The sequence below is a fragment of the Petaurus breviceps genome, unplaced genomic scaffold, assembly GCF_028583685.1.
Source record: "Petaurus breviceps papuanus isolate PSGF00001 unplaced genomic scaffold, PetGlider_PUasm1.0 208, whole genome shotgun sequence".
NCBI lineage: Eukaryota > Metazoa > Chordata > Mammalia > Diprotodontia > Petauridae > Petaurus > Petaurus breviceps.
In genome coordinates this window covers 16,358,849-16,379,522 of record NW_027185852.1, presented here as the reverse complement: position 1 = coordinate 16,379,522, position 20,674 = coordinate 16,358,849, and the positions used below count along the sequence as shown (strand labels likewise).

At 42.0% G+C, this 20,674-nt stretch overlaps 1 protein-coding gene across 8 annotated transcripts in view; it reads left to right on the top strand.

Moving 5' to 3' along the window:
* LOC138165296 (FGGY carbohydrate kinase domain-containing protein-like) overlaps positions 1 to 20,674 on the top strand; it is a 545,803-nt gene that overhangs the window by 335,767 nt on the left and 189,362 nt on the right. For all 8 annotated transcript variants that reach the window (XM_069093464.1, XM_069093465.1, XM_069093467.1 and 5 more), the window contains one exon: positions 16,896 to 16,999. In XM_069093464.1, the coding sequence (XP_068949565.1) occupies positions 16,896 to 16,999 (104 nt within the window). The remainder of the gene's footprint in view (positions 1 to 16,895; positions 17,000 to 20,674) is intronic.

The following is a 20,674-nucleotide window of genomic DNA, read 5'->3' as shown; positions in this document are numbered from 1 at the left end:
GCTGCAGTTTCTTCACCTATAAAATGAGGAACTGAACTTTATCTCCTTTAATTTCACTTCCACATCTAAATGTAGGAGTCTGTGAGCAATGGCCACTTGCCATGTGTACTGTAGAGGCATTTGGTCAGTCACAGATTGGACAAATGTCCAATGAGGGTCCTTGAAACTCTGGGCTTCTTTGATCAGCAGGTGGTCACTTTTGATTTTGTCAATGGAAATTGTTGTTATCTCAGCCTCGATTTGATGTACCATTCAAAACCAGCATTTCACGGTCTCTGAGTTGTATCTTCCCGATATTTGCTTATATTTATTTGAGAATAAAAACTGACTTTTTTAGGGCTTCCACCCCCCCAAAATATACAGAAATAAAGCTACCAAATAAGTGATGCTCTCCAAATAATAACAGTGACAACAACAGTAATACATTCTAAAGTCCAACAGGGTCAGCCTTTGTACCTGCCATCGTTTTGGTTTATTCATGACACTGTTCCTCCCATGTTATCAGATGAAATACTGTTCATAAAAAGTTTATCATGGGCACGTAGTAGGCACTTAATGAATTCTTGCTTCTTTCCCCTTCCCACCCCCACTACTGAAGTGAAGGGAGAGGTGTTTGCGTCATTACTTGGAAGTTGAGTTCGAACTCAAATTTCCCAAAGTAGAATTCCACATATGGCTAATTTACAGACTCTGCAAGTTATCTTTCAGGCTTAACAAGCAACTTTGTTTTGAGATTCATTCACTGGCTACTTTCAAAGGCATTTTGGAATTTCACTTTTGTGAATTCTAATGAATGTTTATTTTAGAACTTGAGGACTGGAATACCAATGGCTGGGACTGTGGGGAGTGGGCATTAACATCTTTTCAGCTGCTTTTCTCCCACCTACTTGCTAATCTCATCATGTTGGTAATGCTTGGGGTGTTTTAGTGGACATTTCAACAGTAAACCCTTAGAGGGAAGTCTGTCTGCTGTTGCTACATACTCAGGATTCTCGCCCATCAAAGAAGCAATGGGACAAAAGAGGATTTCGTTTTCCTGGGCTCTGGGATCCTTGCCATTCCCCTAGGGATCTGAGGGTGGGAGGTGTGTCAAGAGACTTGCAAACTTCAACCAGTGAACTCCTATTGTAGCCCTGCTCTGGACTGTTGTGAGTTTTAGTGAAATGGTCCTGGGAGCATAGGATGCAAAATTCTGAGCTAAGAGAGACATTAGAGGTCAGCAACCCATTCATTTTACAGATAAAGAAACTGACACCCAGAGAGAGGAAATTACTTGTCCAAGGTCACTTAAGAAATAAATATCAGAAGAAAGGAGAGAGTCAGCCCCAGCCTCTTGCAAGTCTGCTGTTATTTCCCTTGAACCACACGGCTTCTTACGTGGTAGCAAGGTAGCTAGGAGCAGACCAGGGTTAACAACAACAAAAATAACTAGCATTTATGTAGGACTTACTGTGTGCCAAGCAGGGTGCTAAATGCTTTACAATTATTAACTAATTCGATTATCTCAATAACTCTGGGAGATAGGTGCTATTTATTAGTACTCCAATTTGCATATGAGGAAACTGAGGCAAACAGATTAAAGTGACTTTCCCAAGGTCACACAGCTAGTAAGGTTTTGAGGCGGGATTTGAACTCAGAACTTCCTGATTTTAGGTGCAGTGCTCTATCCACTTTGCCACCCAGCTGCCCCAAATATCACTAGCCAATATCTAAGTAGAGCACAAGATCTGGGGTGTTCCTCACAGGAAGAGTAGGGCAGGTGATGTTTTAAATATGAGGTATTCTCATTATAATGATTTTTTTTTAATGATTAACATCTAAAATGTATACAGACATCCCAATATTATTTATTCACATTCAGGCTTGGTTTTCAAAGACTTAGGAATCATGTAATGATGATCTAGGCTAGAGGCTTTAGGGTCCTCTAAGATGTGTCCACAGGCAAATACAGAAACCCCAAGAGGTCATACTGGTTTTGTTGCATTAAGAGAGGAAAAGTCCATTAAGGAGAGAATTGATGGGGATCTTGCCTGGTCACACAACATCTAGGGTATGGTGCTCTGTTCTGGACCCTGCATAGATGAGTTCCTCTAGCTCTCGTAGCTCTAGACCCCTGATCTTAGGAAGAACCCAAATGTGCCAGACATAATAGAAATATGGGAAACCACCACGATGGCTCCTATGCCAAATAAGGATTGCGGATGTTGACCCCAAGCAATCTTGGAGTAGGGAGGAGGGGAAACAGGCAGGGCAGACAGCCTCGCTGCCTTCAAACACCTGAAGGGCTGCCCATGGGAAAAGAGGCTAGACTTCTTCTTGGCCCAAGATGGGCAAATATGGACCACTGGGTAGAAGTTGCAAAGAGACAGACTTAGCCTTGATTGGGGGAAAAGAAAATAAGAGTTTCTAAGGATTCACTGTGTCCAAGTGGAATGGGCTGCTTTCAATGGTAGTTCTCCCTCAGGAGGAACCTTCAAGCAGCAACTAAATAACCAATTGTGGAATTCAGCTAGAGGGGACTCTTGTCAAGGTATTCACTGAACTGACTGACCTCTGGAATTCTGTGATTATGGACTGAGAACAGCCTGCTGTGGATCTTACAACCAGCCCAAAGTATTTTTTTTTTAATCCTAAATTATGCCAGGCAGCGTCAGCTTCATTTACAAAGCCTGCATTCTTTTGGAAAGTGTGGTATAGAATATAGACAGCAAATAATAGAAAAAGAATCTTTTTTATTGCTCAGTTGTTATCTCTACCCCACATTTGGCACTTAATCATACAATGGTTTCTACTGTGTTTCCCTTGTCTTTTGTGTTGAGGCTTTATGTCCCCGATGACACTGTAAGTAAGCTCCCTGAGGGTAGAAGCTGCATCATTTACTGCTTTTATCCTCCTTCATTCTAGTCCCTTCTAGGTTACTTCCAATTATCCCTTTATAGAATGTGCTTGTACATGGTTTACATGTCATCTCCCTCATTAGACTGTAAACTCCTTGAGGGCAGGGACTGTCTTTTACCTTTCTTCGTATCTCTAGCACTTAGCACAGTGCCTGGCACCTAATGGAGACTTAGTAAATGTCTATTGATAGACTTTCTACCCCCTAGAACAGAAGTGCCCAATACGCTGCCAGCAACACTCCCTAATGCAATCCAAATCAGTTAAATTGTAACTGTAAATTAGTTACAAAATAATGAAAATACATTAAAAAGCAGGCAATATTACATTTTAAAGCTAAGTTAATATGTAGCCCATAGAGATCTTTATGTATGGATCAGTGGACCCAATTTCTATTTGAGTTTGACACCACTGCTCTACAACTGAAGACCATGAGGGCAGGTGCATAACTTATTTTATACTTGTGTTAACCCCAGCCTCTGCCTTTCTGTCCCACAAACATTCGATGCTTAATAAGTGCTTGCTGTTTTAGTAACTGTTCAACAAGTGTTCATTGAAATCAATATAATTAAATACTTAATTTTTCATAGTTATCATGAGCAAAGGGTAGAGAGAACTATAAAGGCACCTCTAGACATTTAAAATCAATTCAGCTTTATGCAATTTTTGGTGAAACAACTGGTCAGTTTAATGAAATCATTTGCTTCTATGTACCAAGTGCTGTGCTAACCACTGAAGAAAGAATTTTTTTGGAAAAAAAATAGTCCCTTCTAAGTCACCTTCTTTTTTTTGGGGGGGGGGCTTTTTTGGGAGGGCAATTGGGGTTAGGTGACTTGCCCAAGGTCACACAGCTAGATTTTGTGTGTGTGTTACGTGTCTGAGGCTGGATTTGAACTCAGGTCCTCCTGACTTCAGGGCCTGTGCTCTATTCACTGCACCACCTAGCTGCCCCAAGAGGTCACATTCTAATAGAGGAGACTATACAGACAGAAGAATTCAGTTCTGGGGTAGAGAGAAAGTTCAGTGGTATTGAGGGTTCAGCAAATGGGAAAATGAAAATGTCATTTTCGTTAACAGAACAATTTGTCAGTCCCAAGAACTTAAATGGTGAGTTCTTTCTATTTGAGGGAAGCTGGGGGTACAAGAATCAAGAAGATTCACCTTCATGAGTTCAATGGGTGACCCTGCGCAAGTCACTTCACCCTGTTTGCCTCAGTTTCCTCATCTGTCAAATGAGCTGGAGAAGGAAATGGCCAACCACTACAGTGTCTTTGTAAAGGAAAGCCCAAATGGGGTCAAGGAGAGTTGGACATAATTGGGTCCAAAGTAACTGATCCTGCTGAGGAGGTGGAGTTTATAACACCTGAAATGGGTAGTTGCCAGGCAGGGTCTCCACATGAAGTATTCTCTTCATCAGTAATTTATGTTTGAAGTGGGACCTGTGTTGATATAGACTAAGATTAAGTTCTTAGAACCCCAAGAAATGTCACAGAATCTTGGAAAGCAATTCTGCAAAAAAAGTGATCGTGGAATCTCAAAATTGGGAAGACCCTAGCCATCTTCTTCAATCTAAGGGTGATGCTAACAACTTCTCTAGCAAATGACTCTTTTAAGCCTTGAAGAGAATTATCATGTCCCTTTGGAATCTTTTCCTATCCAAGCTAAACAGCCCTAATCCCTTCAACGAATGATATCGATATGATTTGTTCTGCTCTGGATAGCTTTCAGATCTAAATGTAATCAATCAGCATTAAGTAAGCACCTTTTATTCTCTTCCCCCCCACCACCACTGAGTACACAAAGACAAAAATGAAATAGCCCCTGGCCTCGAGGAGAATTAAATATTGCTGATATGTTTTAGCAACATCTGAAGAGCCAAGGCTCAGAAAGTCAGAGTTGGGGCCATCTAGTCCAAAACAAAGTTAGGGTGAGTGCCCTCTCATGACTAATGATCATGCAGCCTCTTCTTGAAGACCTCAGGAAAGGGGAAGCCTACCTCCTCTTGCAGCAACTCTTCCCCAGATTTCATTTTGTAGAATTTTCTGAAACAGTTGGCATCAGAACAGATTGATTTGTAAGAGCCCAAGGATATTTGGGAGGGACTTCTTATCTTCATGCCTAGAACTTGAACCTGGTTATATTCCTCCTCATGCAAATCAATCAGCTGAGGAAGGGTAGGAGGTAGTTAGGAGGTAGGAGGAGAGAGTCATTTGGGTTGACAGCACCAAGGTATACCAAGTGGGGGAATATGGTGTTTAGGTTATGTTATTCTCGCAGTGTTCTGTTGGTCAGCATTGTTTCTAAGGAGAAACAAAACAAATTGGTCTTGATTAGAGCTTTTCTCAAGATGGAAAATACCCTCCTTCCTTCTGCTTTTGAGCTGTTTCTTCTATAGCTACATGGGTATTGGGGCTGGGGACAAAGAGAAGACAGAAAGTAACTGAGTTGAGATCTTTAGATCTGAATTCTAACCTAACCCCAAACCCTGGCCCTGATCAAGTCCCCAGTCCATTAAGGGTCTTGTCACTGTTTCTCTAATTATTCACTCTTCACTTGGCTCTCTGTTATGAATAAGCAAAAGTGCCCCATTGTCTAGCCCTTGGAAAATGTGAAGGGTTAGGGCAGTTCTGAAGATGGGTTTGGTGGTTGAGCTGTTCTCTTTCAGGGGTTCATGAAGTAAGGAGCAGTCATGACCCACCCAAGGACATAAATTGTTTTCACTCAAAGAGGACACCACTTTGTCTTGCTTTTTTTTCTTTTTTCCTCGCCAATAGTTGAAGCTGTGTCTCTCTGAACAAGGACATCTATGTGTCCCGTGGCCCCTTGTTCAGCGAGTGGCTCCGAGCTCCCTGTGTGGTTGCACAGAAATCCAGACATGGTCCAGAGCCCTGAGTCAGATGGGTCAAGTGGGCACTAGCTATTGAAGTGCTGGGCATTTTAACAAGTATTTGGAGTAATTCTGTCAGGCTGTGACTCATGGAGCCCTACAGTCTCTGAAGAATGGAAAACCATCGCCCAGAGGCCGATAGAAAATTGTGCAGTGGGCAGGAGCAGACTTGTAAAACTCTACACAAAAGGAATTGTCAAGATGTTCTGAAATTAAAAATCATAGAATCATGTACTTAGAGCTATGAGAGATTGTTGGGGTTATCAAACACTCTCCTCTTATTTTACAGATGAGGAAACTGATGAACAGAGACTGTAAGTGATTTCTCCAAGGTCATAATAAATGTCATACTGAATCTCTTCCCATGTTTTATCCCTCTAAAATCTATTCTTAGACTCCAAATCAAATGCTTTCCCCACTCTACTATACTGGCCCTTCATCTCATCAAGGATGTGTACAACTAGAAAAATAAACCAAAAATGTGGCATTAACGGACCCTTCCAGCTCTAAGCTGATGAGCCTATGACTGATTTGACAAGAACGTTAATTGACGAATGGTCTGTGTGCTCATGGGGATGTCAAGAGAAGGCTGGAAAGGTCTGCAGAGTATTCAGGGGACCCCTGTGACAACTTCATGAAAGGAGATAGACCAGAGTCTCACAGGATTGGCTTCAATCCATACCATTGGAGGGAACATCCAAATATGTGGCATCATAAGTCTATCTGCCTATTTAAATATATGTGACTGTCTCTTTGACTCACTGCTGCACCCAGAGCTTGCTCTGGGAAATCTCTTACTCTAACTCACCAAATGAACCACCCTAATTAACTTATTTTACATGTAAATTAATTAAATCAATAGAATGGTCTCTCATCATTCCTATGGCCTTAGCACCAGAATGGCCATAGGCTGAGGCCTGAAGTCCAGTCACTATAGAGAACTTCAGTGACTGACTTAGGGTTATACAGCCAATAAGCATTTAAGGAGGTTTGAGCCCAGACCTTCCTGACTCCAAACCCAGTGCTTTATTCAGCAGGTCAGGCTGTGAAGGAGAGTTAAAATCATCCTCTCTGGAACTCTCTACAATAACTGAGGGTGTAGAGGTAGGAGAAGGGAAGGTATTAATTCATGGCAATCCAATAAGCATTGTTGATCACCTACTATGTGTAAGGCAATGTGGGTGCTACATGCTGGGAATATGAAATCTGACTAAACAGTCCCTGTCTTTAAGGAGATTATATTATATTGAACTTGGGCAGGGGGACATGACCTCTCTCTCCAAGTATCTGATGAAATTTAATCTGATTTGGTAGGACCCAGAGGGGAGAACTGGGAACAATGTGGAAGGGTGGAGGGGGATGGTTCAAGGAAGCAGATTGGGGTTCAATGTAAAGAAAACTTCCTGACCTCAGGGCTGTCCCAAGTGGAGCAGACAGGCTACCTGAGGAGGTGAAAAGGCCCCTCTCTTTGGAGGTCTTCATGAGACGTTGACTCATTGTGAAACTTTTGTTCAATACAATTACATTCAATTCAATAAGCATCTATAAATGACCCACTATGTACAAGGCACTATGCTAACTCTGAGGATACGAAGGAAAAAATCTTTTATACAGGGTTGACTCATGTGGATTTTTGTTTACAGAAATGGTAGTATACAAGAGTGATAAAAGCCTAGCACTCTGGCTTCAGCATTTAGAAAAAGGATAAAGAAATCTCTTACCTTCTGGGAAAATCCCAGAAGAACAGTCTCAGAAGAAGAATCCCTTACCTTCTACTAGGAGATACAATGTATAGATAGACAAGTAAAAGCAAAGTATATATAGAGTAGGACAAGAATTGAAAGGAAAAGAGTAATAGGAAGGGAATCAGGAAACATATAGAAGGTCACCCCAGACATGCCTGTGAATGCAGAGTGGAGGGAGGAAGTAAGGGAAGCCAGGGATGGATGGAGGAGAAACTACTTGTGCAAAGGTTTAGAAGCAAAATATGGCAGGCTGGAGGGCAGATGAGTCAATGGGTCTGTTGGACTGCAGCAGAGATTATGTGAAAAGGGAGCGATGCTTAGTAAGACTGCAAAGGTCATAAGAAACTGTGGTTGAGCCAATGGCAAGTGAAGGAATGGTGTTTGATCCTTGAAGCAATAGCTACAGGAGGGACTTTCTTCACTGGGTTATGGTGAGAGGAAGTGACATGATTAGATCTATATTTTAGGATTATCTACTGAGCAACCATGTGGAAGAAGGAAGGAAGGAAGGAAGGAAGGAAGGAAGGAAGGAAGAAGGGAGGAAGGAAGGAAGAAGGGAGGAAGGAAGAAGGGAGGTAGGAAGAGGAGAGAGAAAGGAAGGAAGGAAGGAAGGAAGGAAGGAAGGAAGGAAGGAAGGAAGGAAGGAAGGAAGGAAGGAAGGAAGGAAGGAAGACTGCAAGCAAGCAGGGAGATGAGTATTCAGGAGGCCTGGGCTGGATTACATGACCCTTTTTGGCCCTGCCAACACTAAGATTCTATAATTCTCTACTGATTATATGGGAGGAAATCCTCAAACACAGTCATGTGCCATAGAGTCAGGGATGTGCTAGAACCAGCTCCAAATGGCTCCTTAAGAAATGATTGTTAAACTGGGTGGCTCAGTGGATAGCACTCTTGGCCTTGAGTCAAGAAGACCTTAGGGGACAGCTAGGTGGTGCAGTGAATAGAGCACTGGCCCTGGAGTCAGGAGGACCTGAGTTCAAATTCCGCCTCAGACACTTAACACAAAAACTAGCCGTATGACCTTGGGCAAGTCAGTTAACCCCAAATTCCCTACCTTCCCCCCTCCAAAAAGCCCCCCCCTCAAAAAAGAGAAAACCTGAGCTCAAACCTGACCTCAGATGCTTACTTGCTGTTGTAACCCTGGACAAGCCATTTGACCCTGTTTGCCTCAGTTTCTTCAACTCTAAATTGGGGGATAAATCCCCACCTGCTTTGCAGGGTTGCTGTGAGATTCAGATAAGACAACATTTGTAAGTGTCTTGGTGCCACACAAATGCTTAATTCTTTCACTTTCCCCATCATGAGCATTTACCTCCCAAACCTTGCTGCAATCAGGACTCGACTCTGTTTTGTCCAGTCTAAACCTAACAAAGTAATATAGAAAATGGCAATAATCTAAACTAAACCTAAATACCTGTCCTGCTACATTTTTTTTTGCTAAGAGAAGGTTGTTAAACATTTACCAGCACACCCCTCCATGCAGTCTCAAGAATGAGTTGTTGTAATCTGCTAACCACTGACATTTTTATAGTTCTTTAAAGTTTACAAAGTACTTTCCTCACAACAACCTCAGTGACCTAGATTTTATAGGCATTGGCAAGTTCATTTGTTAGATTCGGAAACCTGAGGATTAGGGGTAGAGGAGGGGTGGGTTATAGTGACTGACTCTAATTCTGAGTCTGAGAGAAGCTAGGTGAGTTAGTCAAGTTCACCCAGCTCTCAAGAACCAGGTCCTAAAGGAAGACCTACTGGCCTGAGGTTCACAAATCCTTAGGGGCTCTTCTCAATCCTACCATTAACCACTAATGAGGCCTTGACAAAATCACTTTACTCTTCATGGCCTCAGTTTCCCCTTCTGTAACATGAGAGTTAGACAAGATCATCATTTATCCAATGGTATTGTGCTGACCCAAAAGATCCCAGGAGGTTTTTGTTATTTTTCTATTTTTATCCCCAGCTTTTTGCGCAGAGTGAAAGAAATCATTTTTTTCATTCATTCATTCATTCATGGAGAGAAAAACATAGCAAAACTCCCCTTAGTCCTGCTCTGCTTGGTTTTCTCCATCAGGCTGGGCATGAACATTGCCACAAGGAAGGAATCACTTCATAGCATCACTGCATCATAGCTCCAGAGCCAGGAGGGATCTCAGAGGTCATCTGGTCCAACTGCATCATTTTACAGATGAGGAAACTAAGGCTTATAGAGATGAACTTACTTGCTTTTTCACTAAGATATTCTAACCATATCACAGTTATTTCCATGTTCAAACCCTTTCTTAGCATTAAGAGACCCTTACATGGCCTCCTTCTATTGTCTTTCTTTTAGACACATGGAAACTGGGTTATAGGAGAGTTCAATGACTTCTGAACTCTAATGAATAATGTCTTGTGTTCTTAGGCTAGAGTGGGAACCTTTATTTTTATTTAGAGCTTTTTACATCCTTTAAAAAATTAATTAAAAACTTCATGCAAGTAAAAACCAACTTTTACCTAACTTTAATTCATAGTATTTTCATTTGGGTGAAGGAAAAATGGAAAATATTCAACATATCCCCTTTGAAATAAAAAAAAAAAACAGAGAACATAAAACTTTTTGCTCCCATTAAAAACCCATGAAAATATACCTCTGGGCAATCTGCTTCCTTGAAAATGTTGCCTGAAAACAGTATTCATTTATGTGTTTAAAATATGTGTATGGGCATGGGTGTGCATACATTTTTTTAAGCCACTACTGTGCACAGCACAATGTGCTAGGCACTGAGGAAACAGACTTTAGCTAAAATATAGGCCACGCCCTCAGGCAGCTCCCAGCCTCATAGAGGGATAAGATAGAAATGCAAATGATGCTTCCATGATTCTGCGATCTTTTCGATGGATGGATGTCTTCCATCCACCCAAGGCTACCCATTCTATGTACTAACTCTTGTCCATATTCTCCTAAGACCTCCTAGGGAGGGAACATAATACAATGTAAAGAGTTATAACTCTGGAGTAAGACAACTCGGGTTCAAATCCCACCATCAATGCTTACTAACTGAGATAAATTCCCGTGCCTCAGTTTCCTCCTCTGTAAAATGGTTGGGTTGAATTAAATGGCCTTTGAAGTATCTCATAGGTCCAGATCTAGGATCCTATGATTCCCCAACCCCCTACCCCAGTGCATAGAGAGCCAGGCCTAGAGTCAGGAAGACCTGAGTTCAAATCCAGACTCCAATTCTTACTAGATTGCTACCCTGGGCGAACAGACCAAGTCAAGTCATCCACTCTAACACCTTCACTGAAAGAGGAAGAAACTTAGAACTAGGGAGGGGAAGTAATTTGCTTATGGTCAAGTAGGCAAAGACAGGATTTTTCCTAAATTCTTTGACTCTGCATTCAGTGTCCACTCCATCAAATTGAGTCTGCTCCCTCAAGGATGGCTGATTTTGTTGTTATGGGTACACTCTCTACTGACGTAGGTCACAGCCCCTATAGTCCAGCACCTTCAAGCTCTGGGATCAGAGGGAGCAGAGCTACCAAGGCAGGTCCATGACCCCAGGGATAAGAACACTGGACTTGAACATTGAGTTAGAATTCCCCCTTCAATATATATTAGTTGTGTGACCCTGGGCAGGTTATTTAACCTCTATAAGGCTCAGTTTCTTCATTGGAAAATCAGGGGAAACAGCCCCTGTCTCATAGGATTGTTGTGAATATCAAATGAGACACTGTAGGTACCACTCTCATACATAATGCTAGCTATCTTTATCATTAGGGCAGCTAGGGAGCACCAGAGAGCGCAGAGCCCATGCCTGGTGTCAGCATGACTCATCTCTGGGAGTTCAAATCTGGCCTCAGACACTCATGAGCTGTGTGACCCTGGGCAAGTCACTTCACCCTATTTGCCTCAGTTTCCTCATCTGTAAAATGCTATTGCAAAGGAAATGGCAAACTTCTCCAGTCTCTTTACCAAGAAAGCCCCAAATGGGGTCAGACTCAACAACAAATCATTATCATTATGATGCCTGACTCGTTTCTCCCACCTCAAGATGACTCTGGATGAATACCTCACCAGATTCATCAGGAAACTCCCTTACATATAACTTAAGTGAAGGTCTTTGAGCATTGCTGTGCACCCTCCCCCCTCCAAATCCATTAGCTGGAAGCCAATTTGGCAATGATGTTCTGTGCACCTCCATGGTCTGGTCCCAGAATCACTGCACTTAAGAGCAGGACTTCAGTAACTGTGTAATCTAACCCATGCTTCCAAAAGAATTCCCATTAATGCAGATCTGGCAAGTGGGCTAGCCTTTGTCTGAAGGAGAGCCTCTGGTCACCCTGTTCAATTTTTGGACAGCTGGAATTTTCCTCACATCACACCTGAATTTCTCTCTTCACCATTCCTACCCATAGTCCCTGGTTCTGCAGACAGACCAAGTCAGATCTCCTTCCTTTAAGCTCCGACTGATGGGCTTCTCTTCTCAGTTCTGTCCATCAGTCCTCATAAATTGTATTTCTTTCTGACTCCTCAGTATCTAGCATAGCACCTGGTACACAGCAGGTCCTTAATCAATTCCTATTGATTGGTTTGTGACTGATATAGATTGAACTCAAGGTTCCTTGACATTCTGGTTGCCTCTCTTGAGATGACCAGGCAGACACCCAGTCCACCACCAGGCTGATACTGAGAGTTTTCCCATCTTCATGTTACTTGTCAGCATTTATGCTGGTATAACCTTTGGGAACCACCATTGTGCCACAATGAGCCAGCAGGGAGGAAGCGGGGTGAGGGGAGGATTTAGGGACTGCCTGGAGCCGACACCGAGAGGCAGGCAAGTCCATGACCTTGGTGTCGTCAGCACTGGGTTCTAAGCCGCTCTCTTAACTGCACAGACAGTACTGAACAAAACAGTCCCTCTAATGCCGTTTCTGCTATTCCACTTGGCAGAGATTCAAGGGATGGAGCGTTCTGATGAACAACAGGCATTTAGGAAGAAAGGGCTGGATTGGTCTCCGAGGCCAAAAACTGTTGGCACTTAGAGTTCTTCTATTTGAGGGGAGGGATTTGGGGGGGGGGGGGGGGGGGGTGACAGAGCTTCTCGAGGCGTCCAAAAGCCCTCTGATGAAAGAGGAATTTTTAACCCCGTTTGAAGCCTCCCTTTTCCAAGCCAAACCTGACTTTCTGAAGAATCCAATGCATTTAATATCCATTAATACTCCTGAGCCCAAGTCCAGGGCTGATGGTCCTTTAAAGCTCTAGGGGTGAATTCTCGGGCTGTTTCCCATATTTGGACACCAGGGGAATAGGACTCTGGTTTTCTTCCCAAGCAAGAATAACAACCTACCTCCACAGCTTGTCTCCACCCACACAGTCACCACCCCAGATCAGGGACTGATCCCCACCGGCCTTTATTATTACCTCTGCAGCCTAATTTGTCTATGCCTCGACCAATTCATGCTCAGCGCTTCTAGCGAAGTGATCTTTCTCCTAGGGCAGCTCTGACTGCTTACTCCCCTACTCAATAAACTGGCTCGAACCTCCTGCTCTCAGCCGAATTCCACTGGATTCCCTTTCACAAGCTCTCCAAGGTCCTGCCAAACTTCCCTTCACGCACTTCCTTTGACTCGCGGCTCCGTCTCGCCTCTCTGGGCCTTTTCCCTTGCTGTGCTCCAGCCCTCCTCCCCTCGGACTCTTGGAATGCTGAGTTTCCTCCAAGGCTCAGTTGAAGAGTCACCTTCTACAGAAAAGCTCTCCTGTTCCCCCGAGCTGCCAGCGTCGTTGCCCCAATATTTCCTTTGTTTTGTATTTCTGAGAGCAGGCGTTGTTTTGCTTTTTTATTGCTGTAAAACACAGTGACCCCTGGCCCCGCTGTCTGAGGAGCAGGACTGGTACATTTTGCCCATTGCTCAGGGTTCTCGAGTGTTCGAAGACGTTTGGGAAATCTCTTCTCTGTCATTGATTGACTCGAGCACATCCCCAAGGGCTCGATTATCTTCTCCCCCTTTAAGGGAACCTCTGACTAGCATCTCCAGCCCCATTAAACCACTTCACTTTGGATTAGCTTTTACAAAGAAATATTTACTTCAAAGCTATAGCAAGAAGAAACATTCAAACACGTTCCCCAGTACCTTGGGGACATAATCCAACTCTCATCCTTAGGGAGGCGAGGGGGATTAGGCTCAGAGTTTAACTCAATTCCTAATAGCATCAGTCACATTATTTCAAGACCAAAGCCAGCAGTGCTGACTTCTTTTGGTCTCTCTCCTCAAACCCTTATTCCTCAGGCTCTTTATTGATTTGAATTCCTAGACTCTTAGATTTTGAGATCCTATACTCCAGGGCCAGAGGTGAAGAAGCTCCATCCCCTGTGCCTCTAATGGAAAAGGATCAAGGAAAATGGCATATGACATGGGGATAGAAGCAAGGTTGGGATAGCCCATAGACCCTCCCTTTCCCCATAGTAAATGGTGTAACCAACTTTGAATGAAAGAACCCTTCACTCTCAGATGCCAGTGTAGAGAAATGCAAAGGATACTCAATCAGCCAGTTCAGAGACAGACAGTCTTTACCCTAATAGGCCAGGCAAAATGTGCATATGTGTTTGAGGCCTTCAGTCTCCCAGAAGCAGGTGTCTAGTGTCTTCCACATGAGTGACACCATATTGGGTAATCTGGGCATATGCTAAACCCTCCATTCTGACTGTATCTTCAGTTCTTGGCACAGTGTCTGACACATAGGAGATGCTTAATAAATCCTTATGGACTGGTTGTTTGGATGTAGAAAAATGGAATACAGAAAAATTCTAATTCTATCCCCTTCATCACAAACTCTGTTATCCAATATTGTTTTACTTGGGACTTTATTAACCAGTATTACAAATGAATGTTCAAGTACCATTATTACTACTATTGACATTTATAAAGAACTTTGAAATTTTCAAACAATAATCTGAATTGTTTCAATTATTATTTAATTGGATTATTATTTTTAATCAAATATATTTATTATTTATTTATTATATATTTAACATATCTAATTAATTATGAATTAAATTATTATTTAATTATTCAAAAATAATAATTAGAAAAATATGAAAGGAAGGGAGGAAACCAGCATTTATTAAGTGCCTACTATTTCCCTGGAACTGTGTTACAAATATTATCATTTTTGATCTTCCCAACAACCTTAGGAGGTAGATGCTATTATTATCTCCATTTTCCCATTGAGAAAACTGAGTCAGGTGGTCAATCACTAAGATTTGTTAAGAATATAATACATATCAGGTAAAGGATAGTCCCTGCCCTCAAGGAGCTCATAATCTAATGGGGCAACAAGTAAAGAAATCCCTGATTGAAAAGGATTTTCCTCCTCAGATGTAGAATCATAGTCTAACACTTTCAGGCACCTCTTTGTCTTAGAGATCCGTTCTCCCAGTGGACAGCTAGCTTCAAGGTGGTATGTAAGTCAATGTACCCTAAGACAGTAGCCAGTGAGCCCCCACCAATGTGTTTCCCTTTAAAGATCAGGCACAATTACTTTAAAGCAAAGGCATTTCTTGCAGTTGCATCGTTGTTATCTCCATCATTGTCAAAATAGGAAGCAATCATTTCCCCCATAAATCTAGAAAGGTGATTTTCCAGAAACACATAACTTCAGATTAAGAAACATATTCAGAGAGGCCCCATATTGTGTGAGTGCTGTGAGACCTAGGCTCACATACAGCAGGGCAATGATTGTAGCCTCAGGCACTTCATGGCCATTAATGTTGGCTATTTCTCCTGAGATTACAGTTCTACTCTGGACATGCCTTCCTTCTGGGGATCACAGCCTCAGTTAGACAGTTGTCACTGCTTTGCTGGTTTACTTAGATGCAGTTTCTGCAGGATGGTGTTTGACTATAATCTCCACCATCTAAACTTCCCAGTGGAGCTGAAATCCTCAGCTGCCCTCTCTTCCTTAAAGAAGAATGAATGTGCGAGGATCTCTTATCTCAAAATGTAGTGTTTTTTCTTTCTTTTTCCCATCCCTTTTAGATAAAATGCCTCTTCAGTCTTATTCCCTCAAGATTTTAGATGCTACTGAGGTTTATTATCTCCTGAGCAAGACATTCTGTTAGTGACTAGTCTTAATCCTTTCTTGGGATTCCGTGTCTGAGTCCAAGGCATGGTCTTTGGAGACTTTATATTCCCATTTTCATTCTTGGAAGGGCAAGCCATAAACCAAGGAATGGTTATTTGCTAAATAAATACCAAATCACTAAGAGAGTTAAGCATTCAGTTTTTCAGCTCATAAATCCATTCTTCCAAGTGGAGGGAAGCACACAGGGACAAAGCCAAGTCACAGGGTCAAGGTCACTGTCTCTGTTATGTGGGCAATTCCATTCCTGGCCCCTTCCAATAAAGACGAGACCTCAGGCCTAAAGTGGCCTTGTTCCACACCCTTCCAATACAACCACAGTTTCAGAATTCAGAGAGACCACATCACCTAACAGAGGACAAAACTTATACCCAGAGAATGAAGTGTCATACACACACACACACACACACACACACACACACACACACACACACCTGCCCTCACCACCTCAACAAAGTATTAAACATCAGTCTCTGAATTTGATGCTAAATCCAAGGAGCATTGGTCCTGAAGTCAGGAAAATGTGAATTCAAATTCATCATTGGATACTTACTAGCTGTGTCACCCTGAAGAGATCATGTAAATTCTCTCTGCCTCAGTTTCCTCATCTAAAAAATGTGTATAATAGCACCTAAATCCTGGAGTTGTGAGGATCAAATGAAACATATGAAAAGAACAAAGCACGGTGCCTGGAATAAAGTAGGAGCTTAATAAAAGCTTCTTTCTTTTCCTCCTTCCTTCCTGATTACCTCTTTTTCTTCCTTTCTTCCTCACTCCCTCCCTTTCTTCCTTCCCCAGGGTCACACAGCCAATAAGTATCTGAGGTTGGATTTGAACTCAGTTCTTCCTGATTCCAGGTCCAGGGCTCTATCCACTACACCACTTAAATGTGTACATTGTATTTCCCTTGGTATAATGAAGGTTCCCTGATATCAGGGAACATTTCATTTTTGTTTTTTTATTCCTAGCATCTAGTATGTAGGAAATGCTTAATAAATGCTTTTTGACTGATTGGTTTGCTCTTCCCATATAGGAAGCAATCCTCAGCAACGTAGCCCTGAAGCATCAATTTCCCCTATTACCTACAGCCAGGCCTTCACATGAGAAGTCTTTTTCAATATTTTTCTTATATAAAAGGAGAATTTCGTGTGTGTGTGTGTGATGTCTGTGTATTGCTGCTTTTAAAATATATACATATACATGCGTACACACACATATGTTGAAGGAATTTTGTTTTGTTTTCTCACAGGAGTGATTGGAGCAGATGTGAAAGGGTATAACCTGCCCTGTGAAAAGCAGCCAATTACTTCTCGTCTGGCTGTGATCTGTGGAACATCTTCTTGTCACATGGGGGTAAGTGAGAACCCAAGAACTCACAGCTGTGTTTCTCTCTCTCTCTCTCTCTCTCTCTCTCTCTCTCTCTCTCTCTCTCTCTCACACACACACACACACACACACACACACACACACACTCACACACACACATGCACACACACACACGCACACACAAACACTGGACAAGATCTTTAGCCCTTCATCTTACCCTTTGTCTTTTCTCCCTTCTCTATTATCTGAGACCAGAGGTCTCCTCCTTCCCTGCCTGTTCCCGATACCCTTATTCAGGTTGGTCTGATCTTTCCACAAAGGCTCATTTCTGGGTTGAAAAGTCAGCTCTCTGAAGAAGAAAGGTCAGTGTCTGCAGTGACATCACAGTGACCAGAGAACACAGGGATGAAATTGGATCTGCACATGCCAGCCCCCTTCTATCCTGCCCTTGACCTCAAAGACACTAATGTGTTACTGGACAGCTCCTTCAGCAAAGCGCCTGTTTGCCTTGGCTGGGAGCCTCACTCTCTGTGTTCCCTCAATCAATATAAATCTCTCGTCCTCAGAGCAGGGCCTAATGATCTGTAGAATTATGTTCTATATCAGGACTTCAAAAGAACACTGATAAGCAATTTTCGCTTTGTTAATTTTTCTCTATGAATTACTGAAAAGGCTTTCTCCCAGATTGCAGTTAAAATTTAGTGCCTGCCCTAAAATTTATATCTTCTTTAAATGCATGGGTCTGAAAGCATTCCATTTTGATAAGTACCCATTTCTACTGTATTTTTATTTAAAAGTCATTACTCCGTTAAATTGAGACTAACGACTCCCTATATTTTCCCAGATGAGGACAAAGGGGTAAGGGTTGGGGGGAGAGGGGAAGCAAAGCTTAGAGGAGGAAGAAGGGAAGAAGGAGAAGAATGCAAAGCAAGGAAGATGCAGGCATAGAAATGAAGTGAGCTACTGTCTGGGGCAGGAGTGATTAATCTTGGTCTTAAAGGTTGGTGAGATAAGGTGGGGGGAGGAGGATTACATCTTTATTTTTACTAACCTCTAGCTGAAATTTAGCATTTTGTTCAATTATCTAATTGCAGTAATAGCTAGTGTTTATATTTTTGTATTATAAACTTTGCAAAAAGGGGTTTACACATATTATTTCATTTGATCTTTACAACAACCCTCAGAGGTAGATGATATTATTATTCCCATTTTATAGATGGGGAGACTGAGATTAATAGAGCTTAAATGACTTGACCAGGGATATACTTCTAATATGTTCCCGAGGCTGAACTTGAACTCAGGTCTTCCTGATTCCAAGTCAAAAACTCTAGCCACTGTACTACCTAGAGTTATTATGAGAAGGAAGTCTATGGGCTTTACCAGACTGCTAAAGGGGTCCATGATACACACAAATAAGGTAGAGAATCACTGGTTTAGGGGAAGGATCATTAACCCTGAAGATAATGGGAAGCAATACAAATATGTCCTCCATAACCATTGATTGTTCAAGTAGGTTACTCGGTGTCCCAGCTCTAGGAGCAGAGGATTAAAAGTCTATGTCCCTTCAATTAGAAATCATCATTTCTTAGGGCTTTGGAGGATTTCTGGAACAAACTCTAAGTCTCTTAACTGTCTAAAAGGATTAGGGAAATAGTGAGGCAAAGATTGTGAGATCTAGTCCTATGAAGATCAGGTGAAAGAAAGGGGCCATTTAATTTGGTGAAGAGAAGACTGGGGGTCAGTGGGTGGACACCATGAGAGATGTCTTCAATTGAAGGGTTATCAAGGGATAACTTAACTTAAACCAGAATACAAAACAAGAAATTATTAAGTTATCAAGAGAACTAGACTTTTTTATTTTTCTGCTTAGCCCCAGAACACAAAACAAGAAGCATCTTGTGAAAGTTGCCAAGAGGTCAATTCAAGCTTTGCATTGGGAAGGGAGGAAGGGAGAGGGACAACTTCCTACTCATTTACTATCAAAAAAGAAATGGATGGTATTGTGGTACAAGGGAAAGATGGCTAACTCTGTAGTCAGAGAAGCTGAGCCTCTGCCCCACTGATTCATGGCTCTCTGTATGACTGCAGACAAGGTATGGAACCTTCTTAACTTCAGTGAGGGCATGGAACGAGACGGCCCCTCAGGTCCCTGCTAGTTCTAGATTTATATGTCTCAGTTTCCCTGGTGTAGAATAGGTGATAATAAAACTTTTATTATTTAACCAATATGGTGCCTGAGAGGATTAAAAAAATGACTATATGCAGGTCCCTAAATAAACATGAGTAATCATTCCCAACTCTTTAAGAGCTTTCATATATTTCAATGTATCGTCCTACCTTCCATGGCTAGAAGCCAGCTTTCAAGGAATTTTCCCAGAATAATTGGACATACATTTCATCCTGGACTTAAAGAAAGTGGCCCAATGGATGGGACATTGGATCTGCAGTCAAGAACACTTGAGTTCATGTCTAGCCCCAGATACTCACTAACTGTATAACTCTAAGGAAGGCTTGTAACTGCTGTTTGCTCGATTGCCTTATCTGTAAAATAAAGGTAATGCTAGCTCCTGCCTCTTATGGCTGTTGTGGGAATAAAACAAGATAATGTTTGTAATGTGTTTTGCAAATCTTAGTGTACTATATATAGCTTTGCTAGATGCCAGCAGTGGTGAAGATCCACTCTAGCATGAGTGATGGTAAAAAAAATTTAGGAATCAAGACTTTCCAGATTAGACTAGTAGACATGTAAGCAGAAGGAAAGCTGGGTGAAACTAGGTCCCAACACAGTCTCCTCTGATGCTTTATTATAGTATGTAAGTCACTCTGGGTTCTCAAAGAGTAAGAGCTTGCGGAGTTCCTACCAAGCTGAAAGACTTCTGAGTGTGGGCCTGGACTCCTCAACTCTCTGTCTGTTGTTAAATGACCTCTAGATAGGGAGAGGTTCTATCACTCAGTTAGACACTGAAGGATGAAATTATTAAGCCACAATAAATGTTGATGGCTGTCTGCTAATTCACAGAAGGATTATAACCTATGTTGATGTTGGGAGGGTCCACATTGGCAAAGTCACATACATCTTTGAATATTCAAAGAAAAGATTCTAATTTTCAGGTAAAATAAAGGGACAAAGAGACTAGACATATTTCGAATGGCAAGTATTAAATGTTTACTATGTACCAGTCATTGTCCTAAACACTGGTGGTACCAAGAAAGACAGGAACAGCTCCTGCCCTCAAAGAACTCCCATTCTAATGGAAAACATACAAATGTTGGACAACTTGAGTTCCACATTCTCTACATACTTCCCACGTTCCTTCAGCATTTCCTAACCTTCAAAGTATTGTAGACTTGTGTTGGTGTTTCCATCGAAGTCTTTGAATGTCACATCTCATGGAGGTGACTATGGATTTTTCAAGGCTATTCTAGCAGAACATAAGCTATGTATCTATTTGTCCATATGAGGACTGGTTGAAAAAAACCGGGATTGTTTGATAGGAAAAGGGAAAAATCAGGGATAATATCAGAGATGGAAAGGCTTTTCAGTCTGGTAATATACTATTTATCTCTTATTTGAGAACCAGCCTGTAATCAGAGAGACTTATCAATTCAATTCAACAAGTCTATAAATGGATGGATGGACCGATAGGCAGGCAGGTAGATAGATAGATAGATAGATAGATAGATAGATAGATAGATAGATAG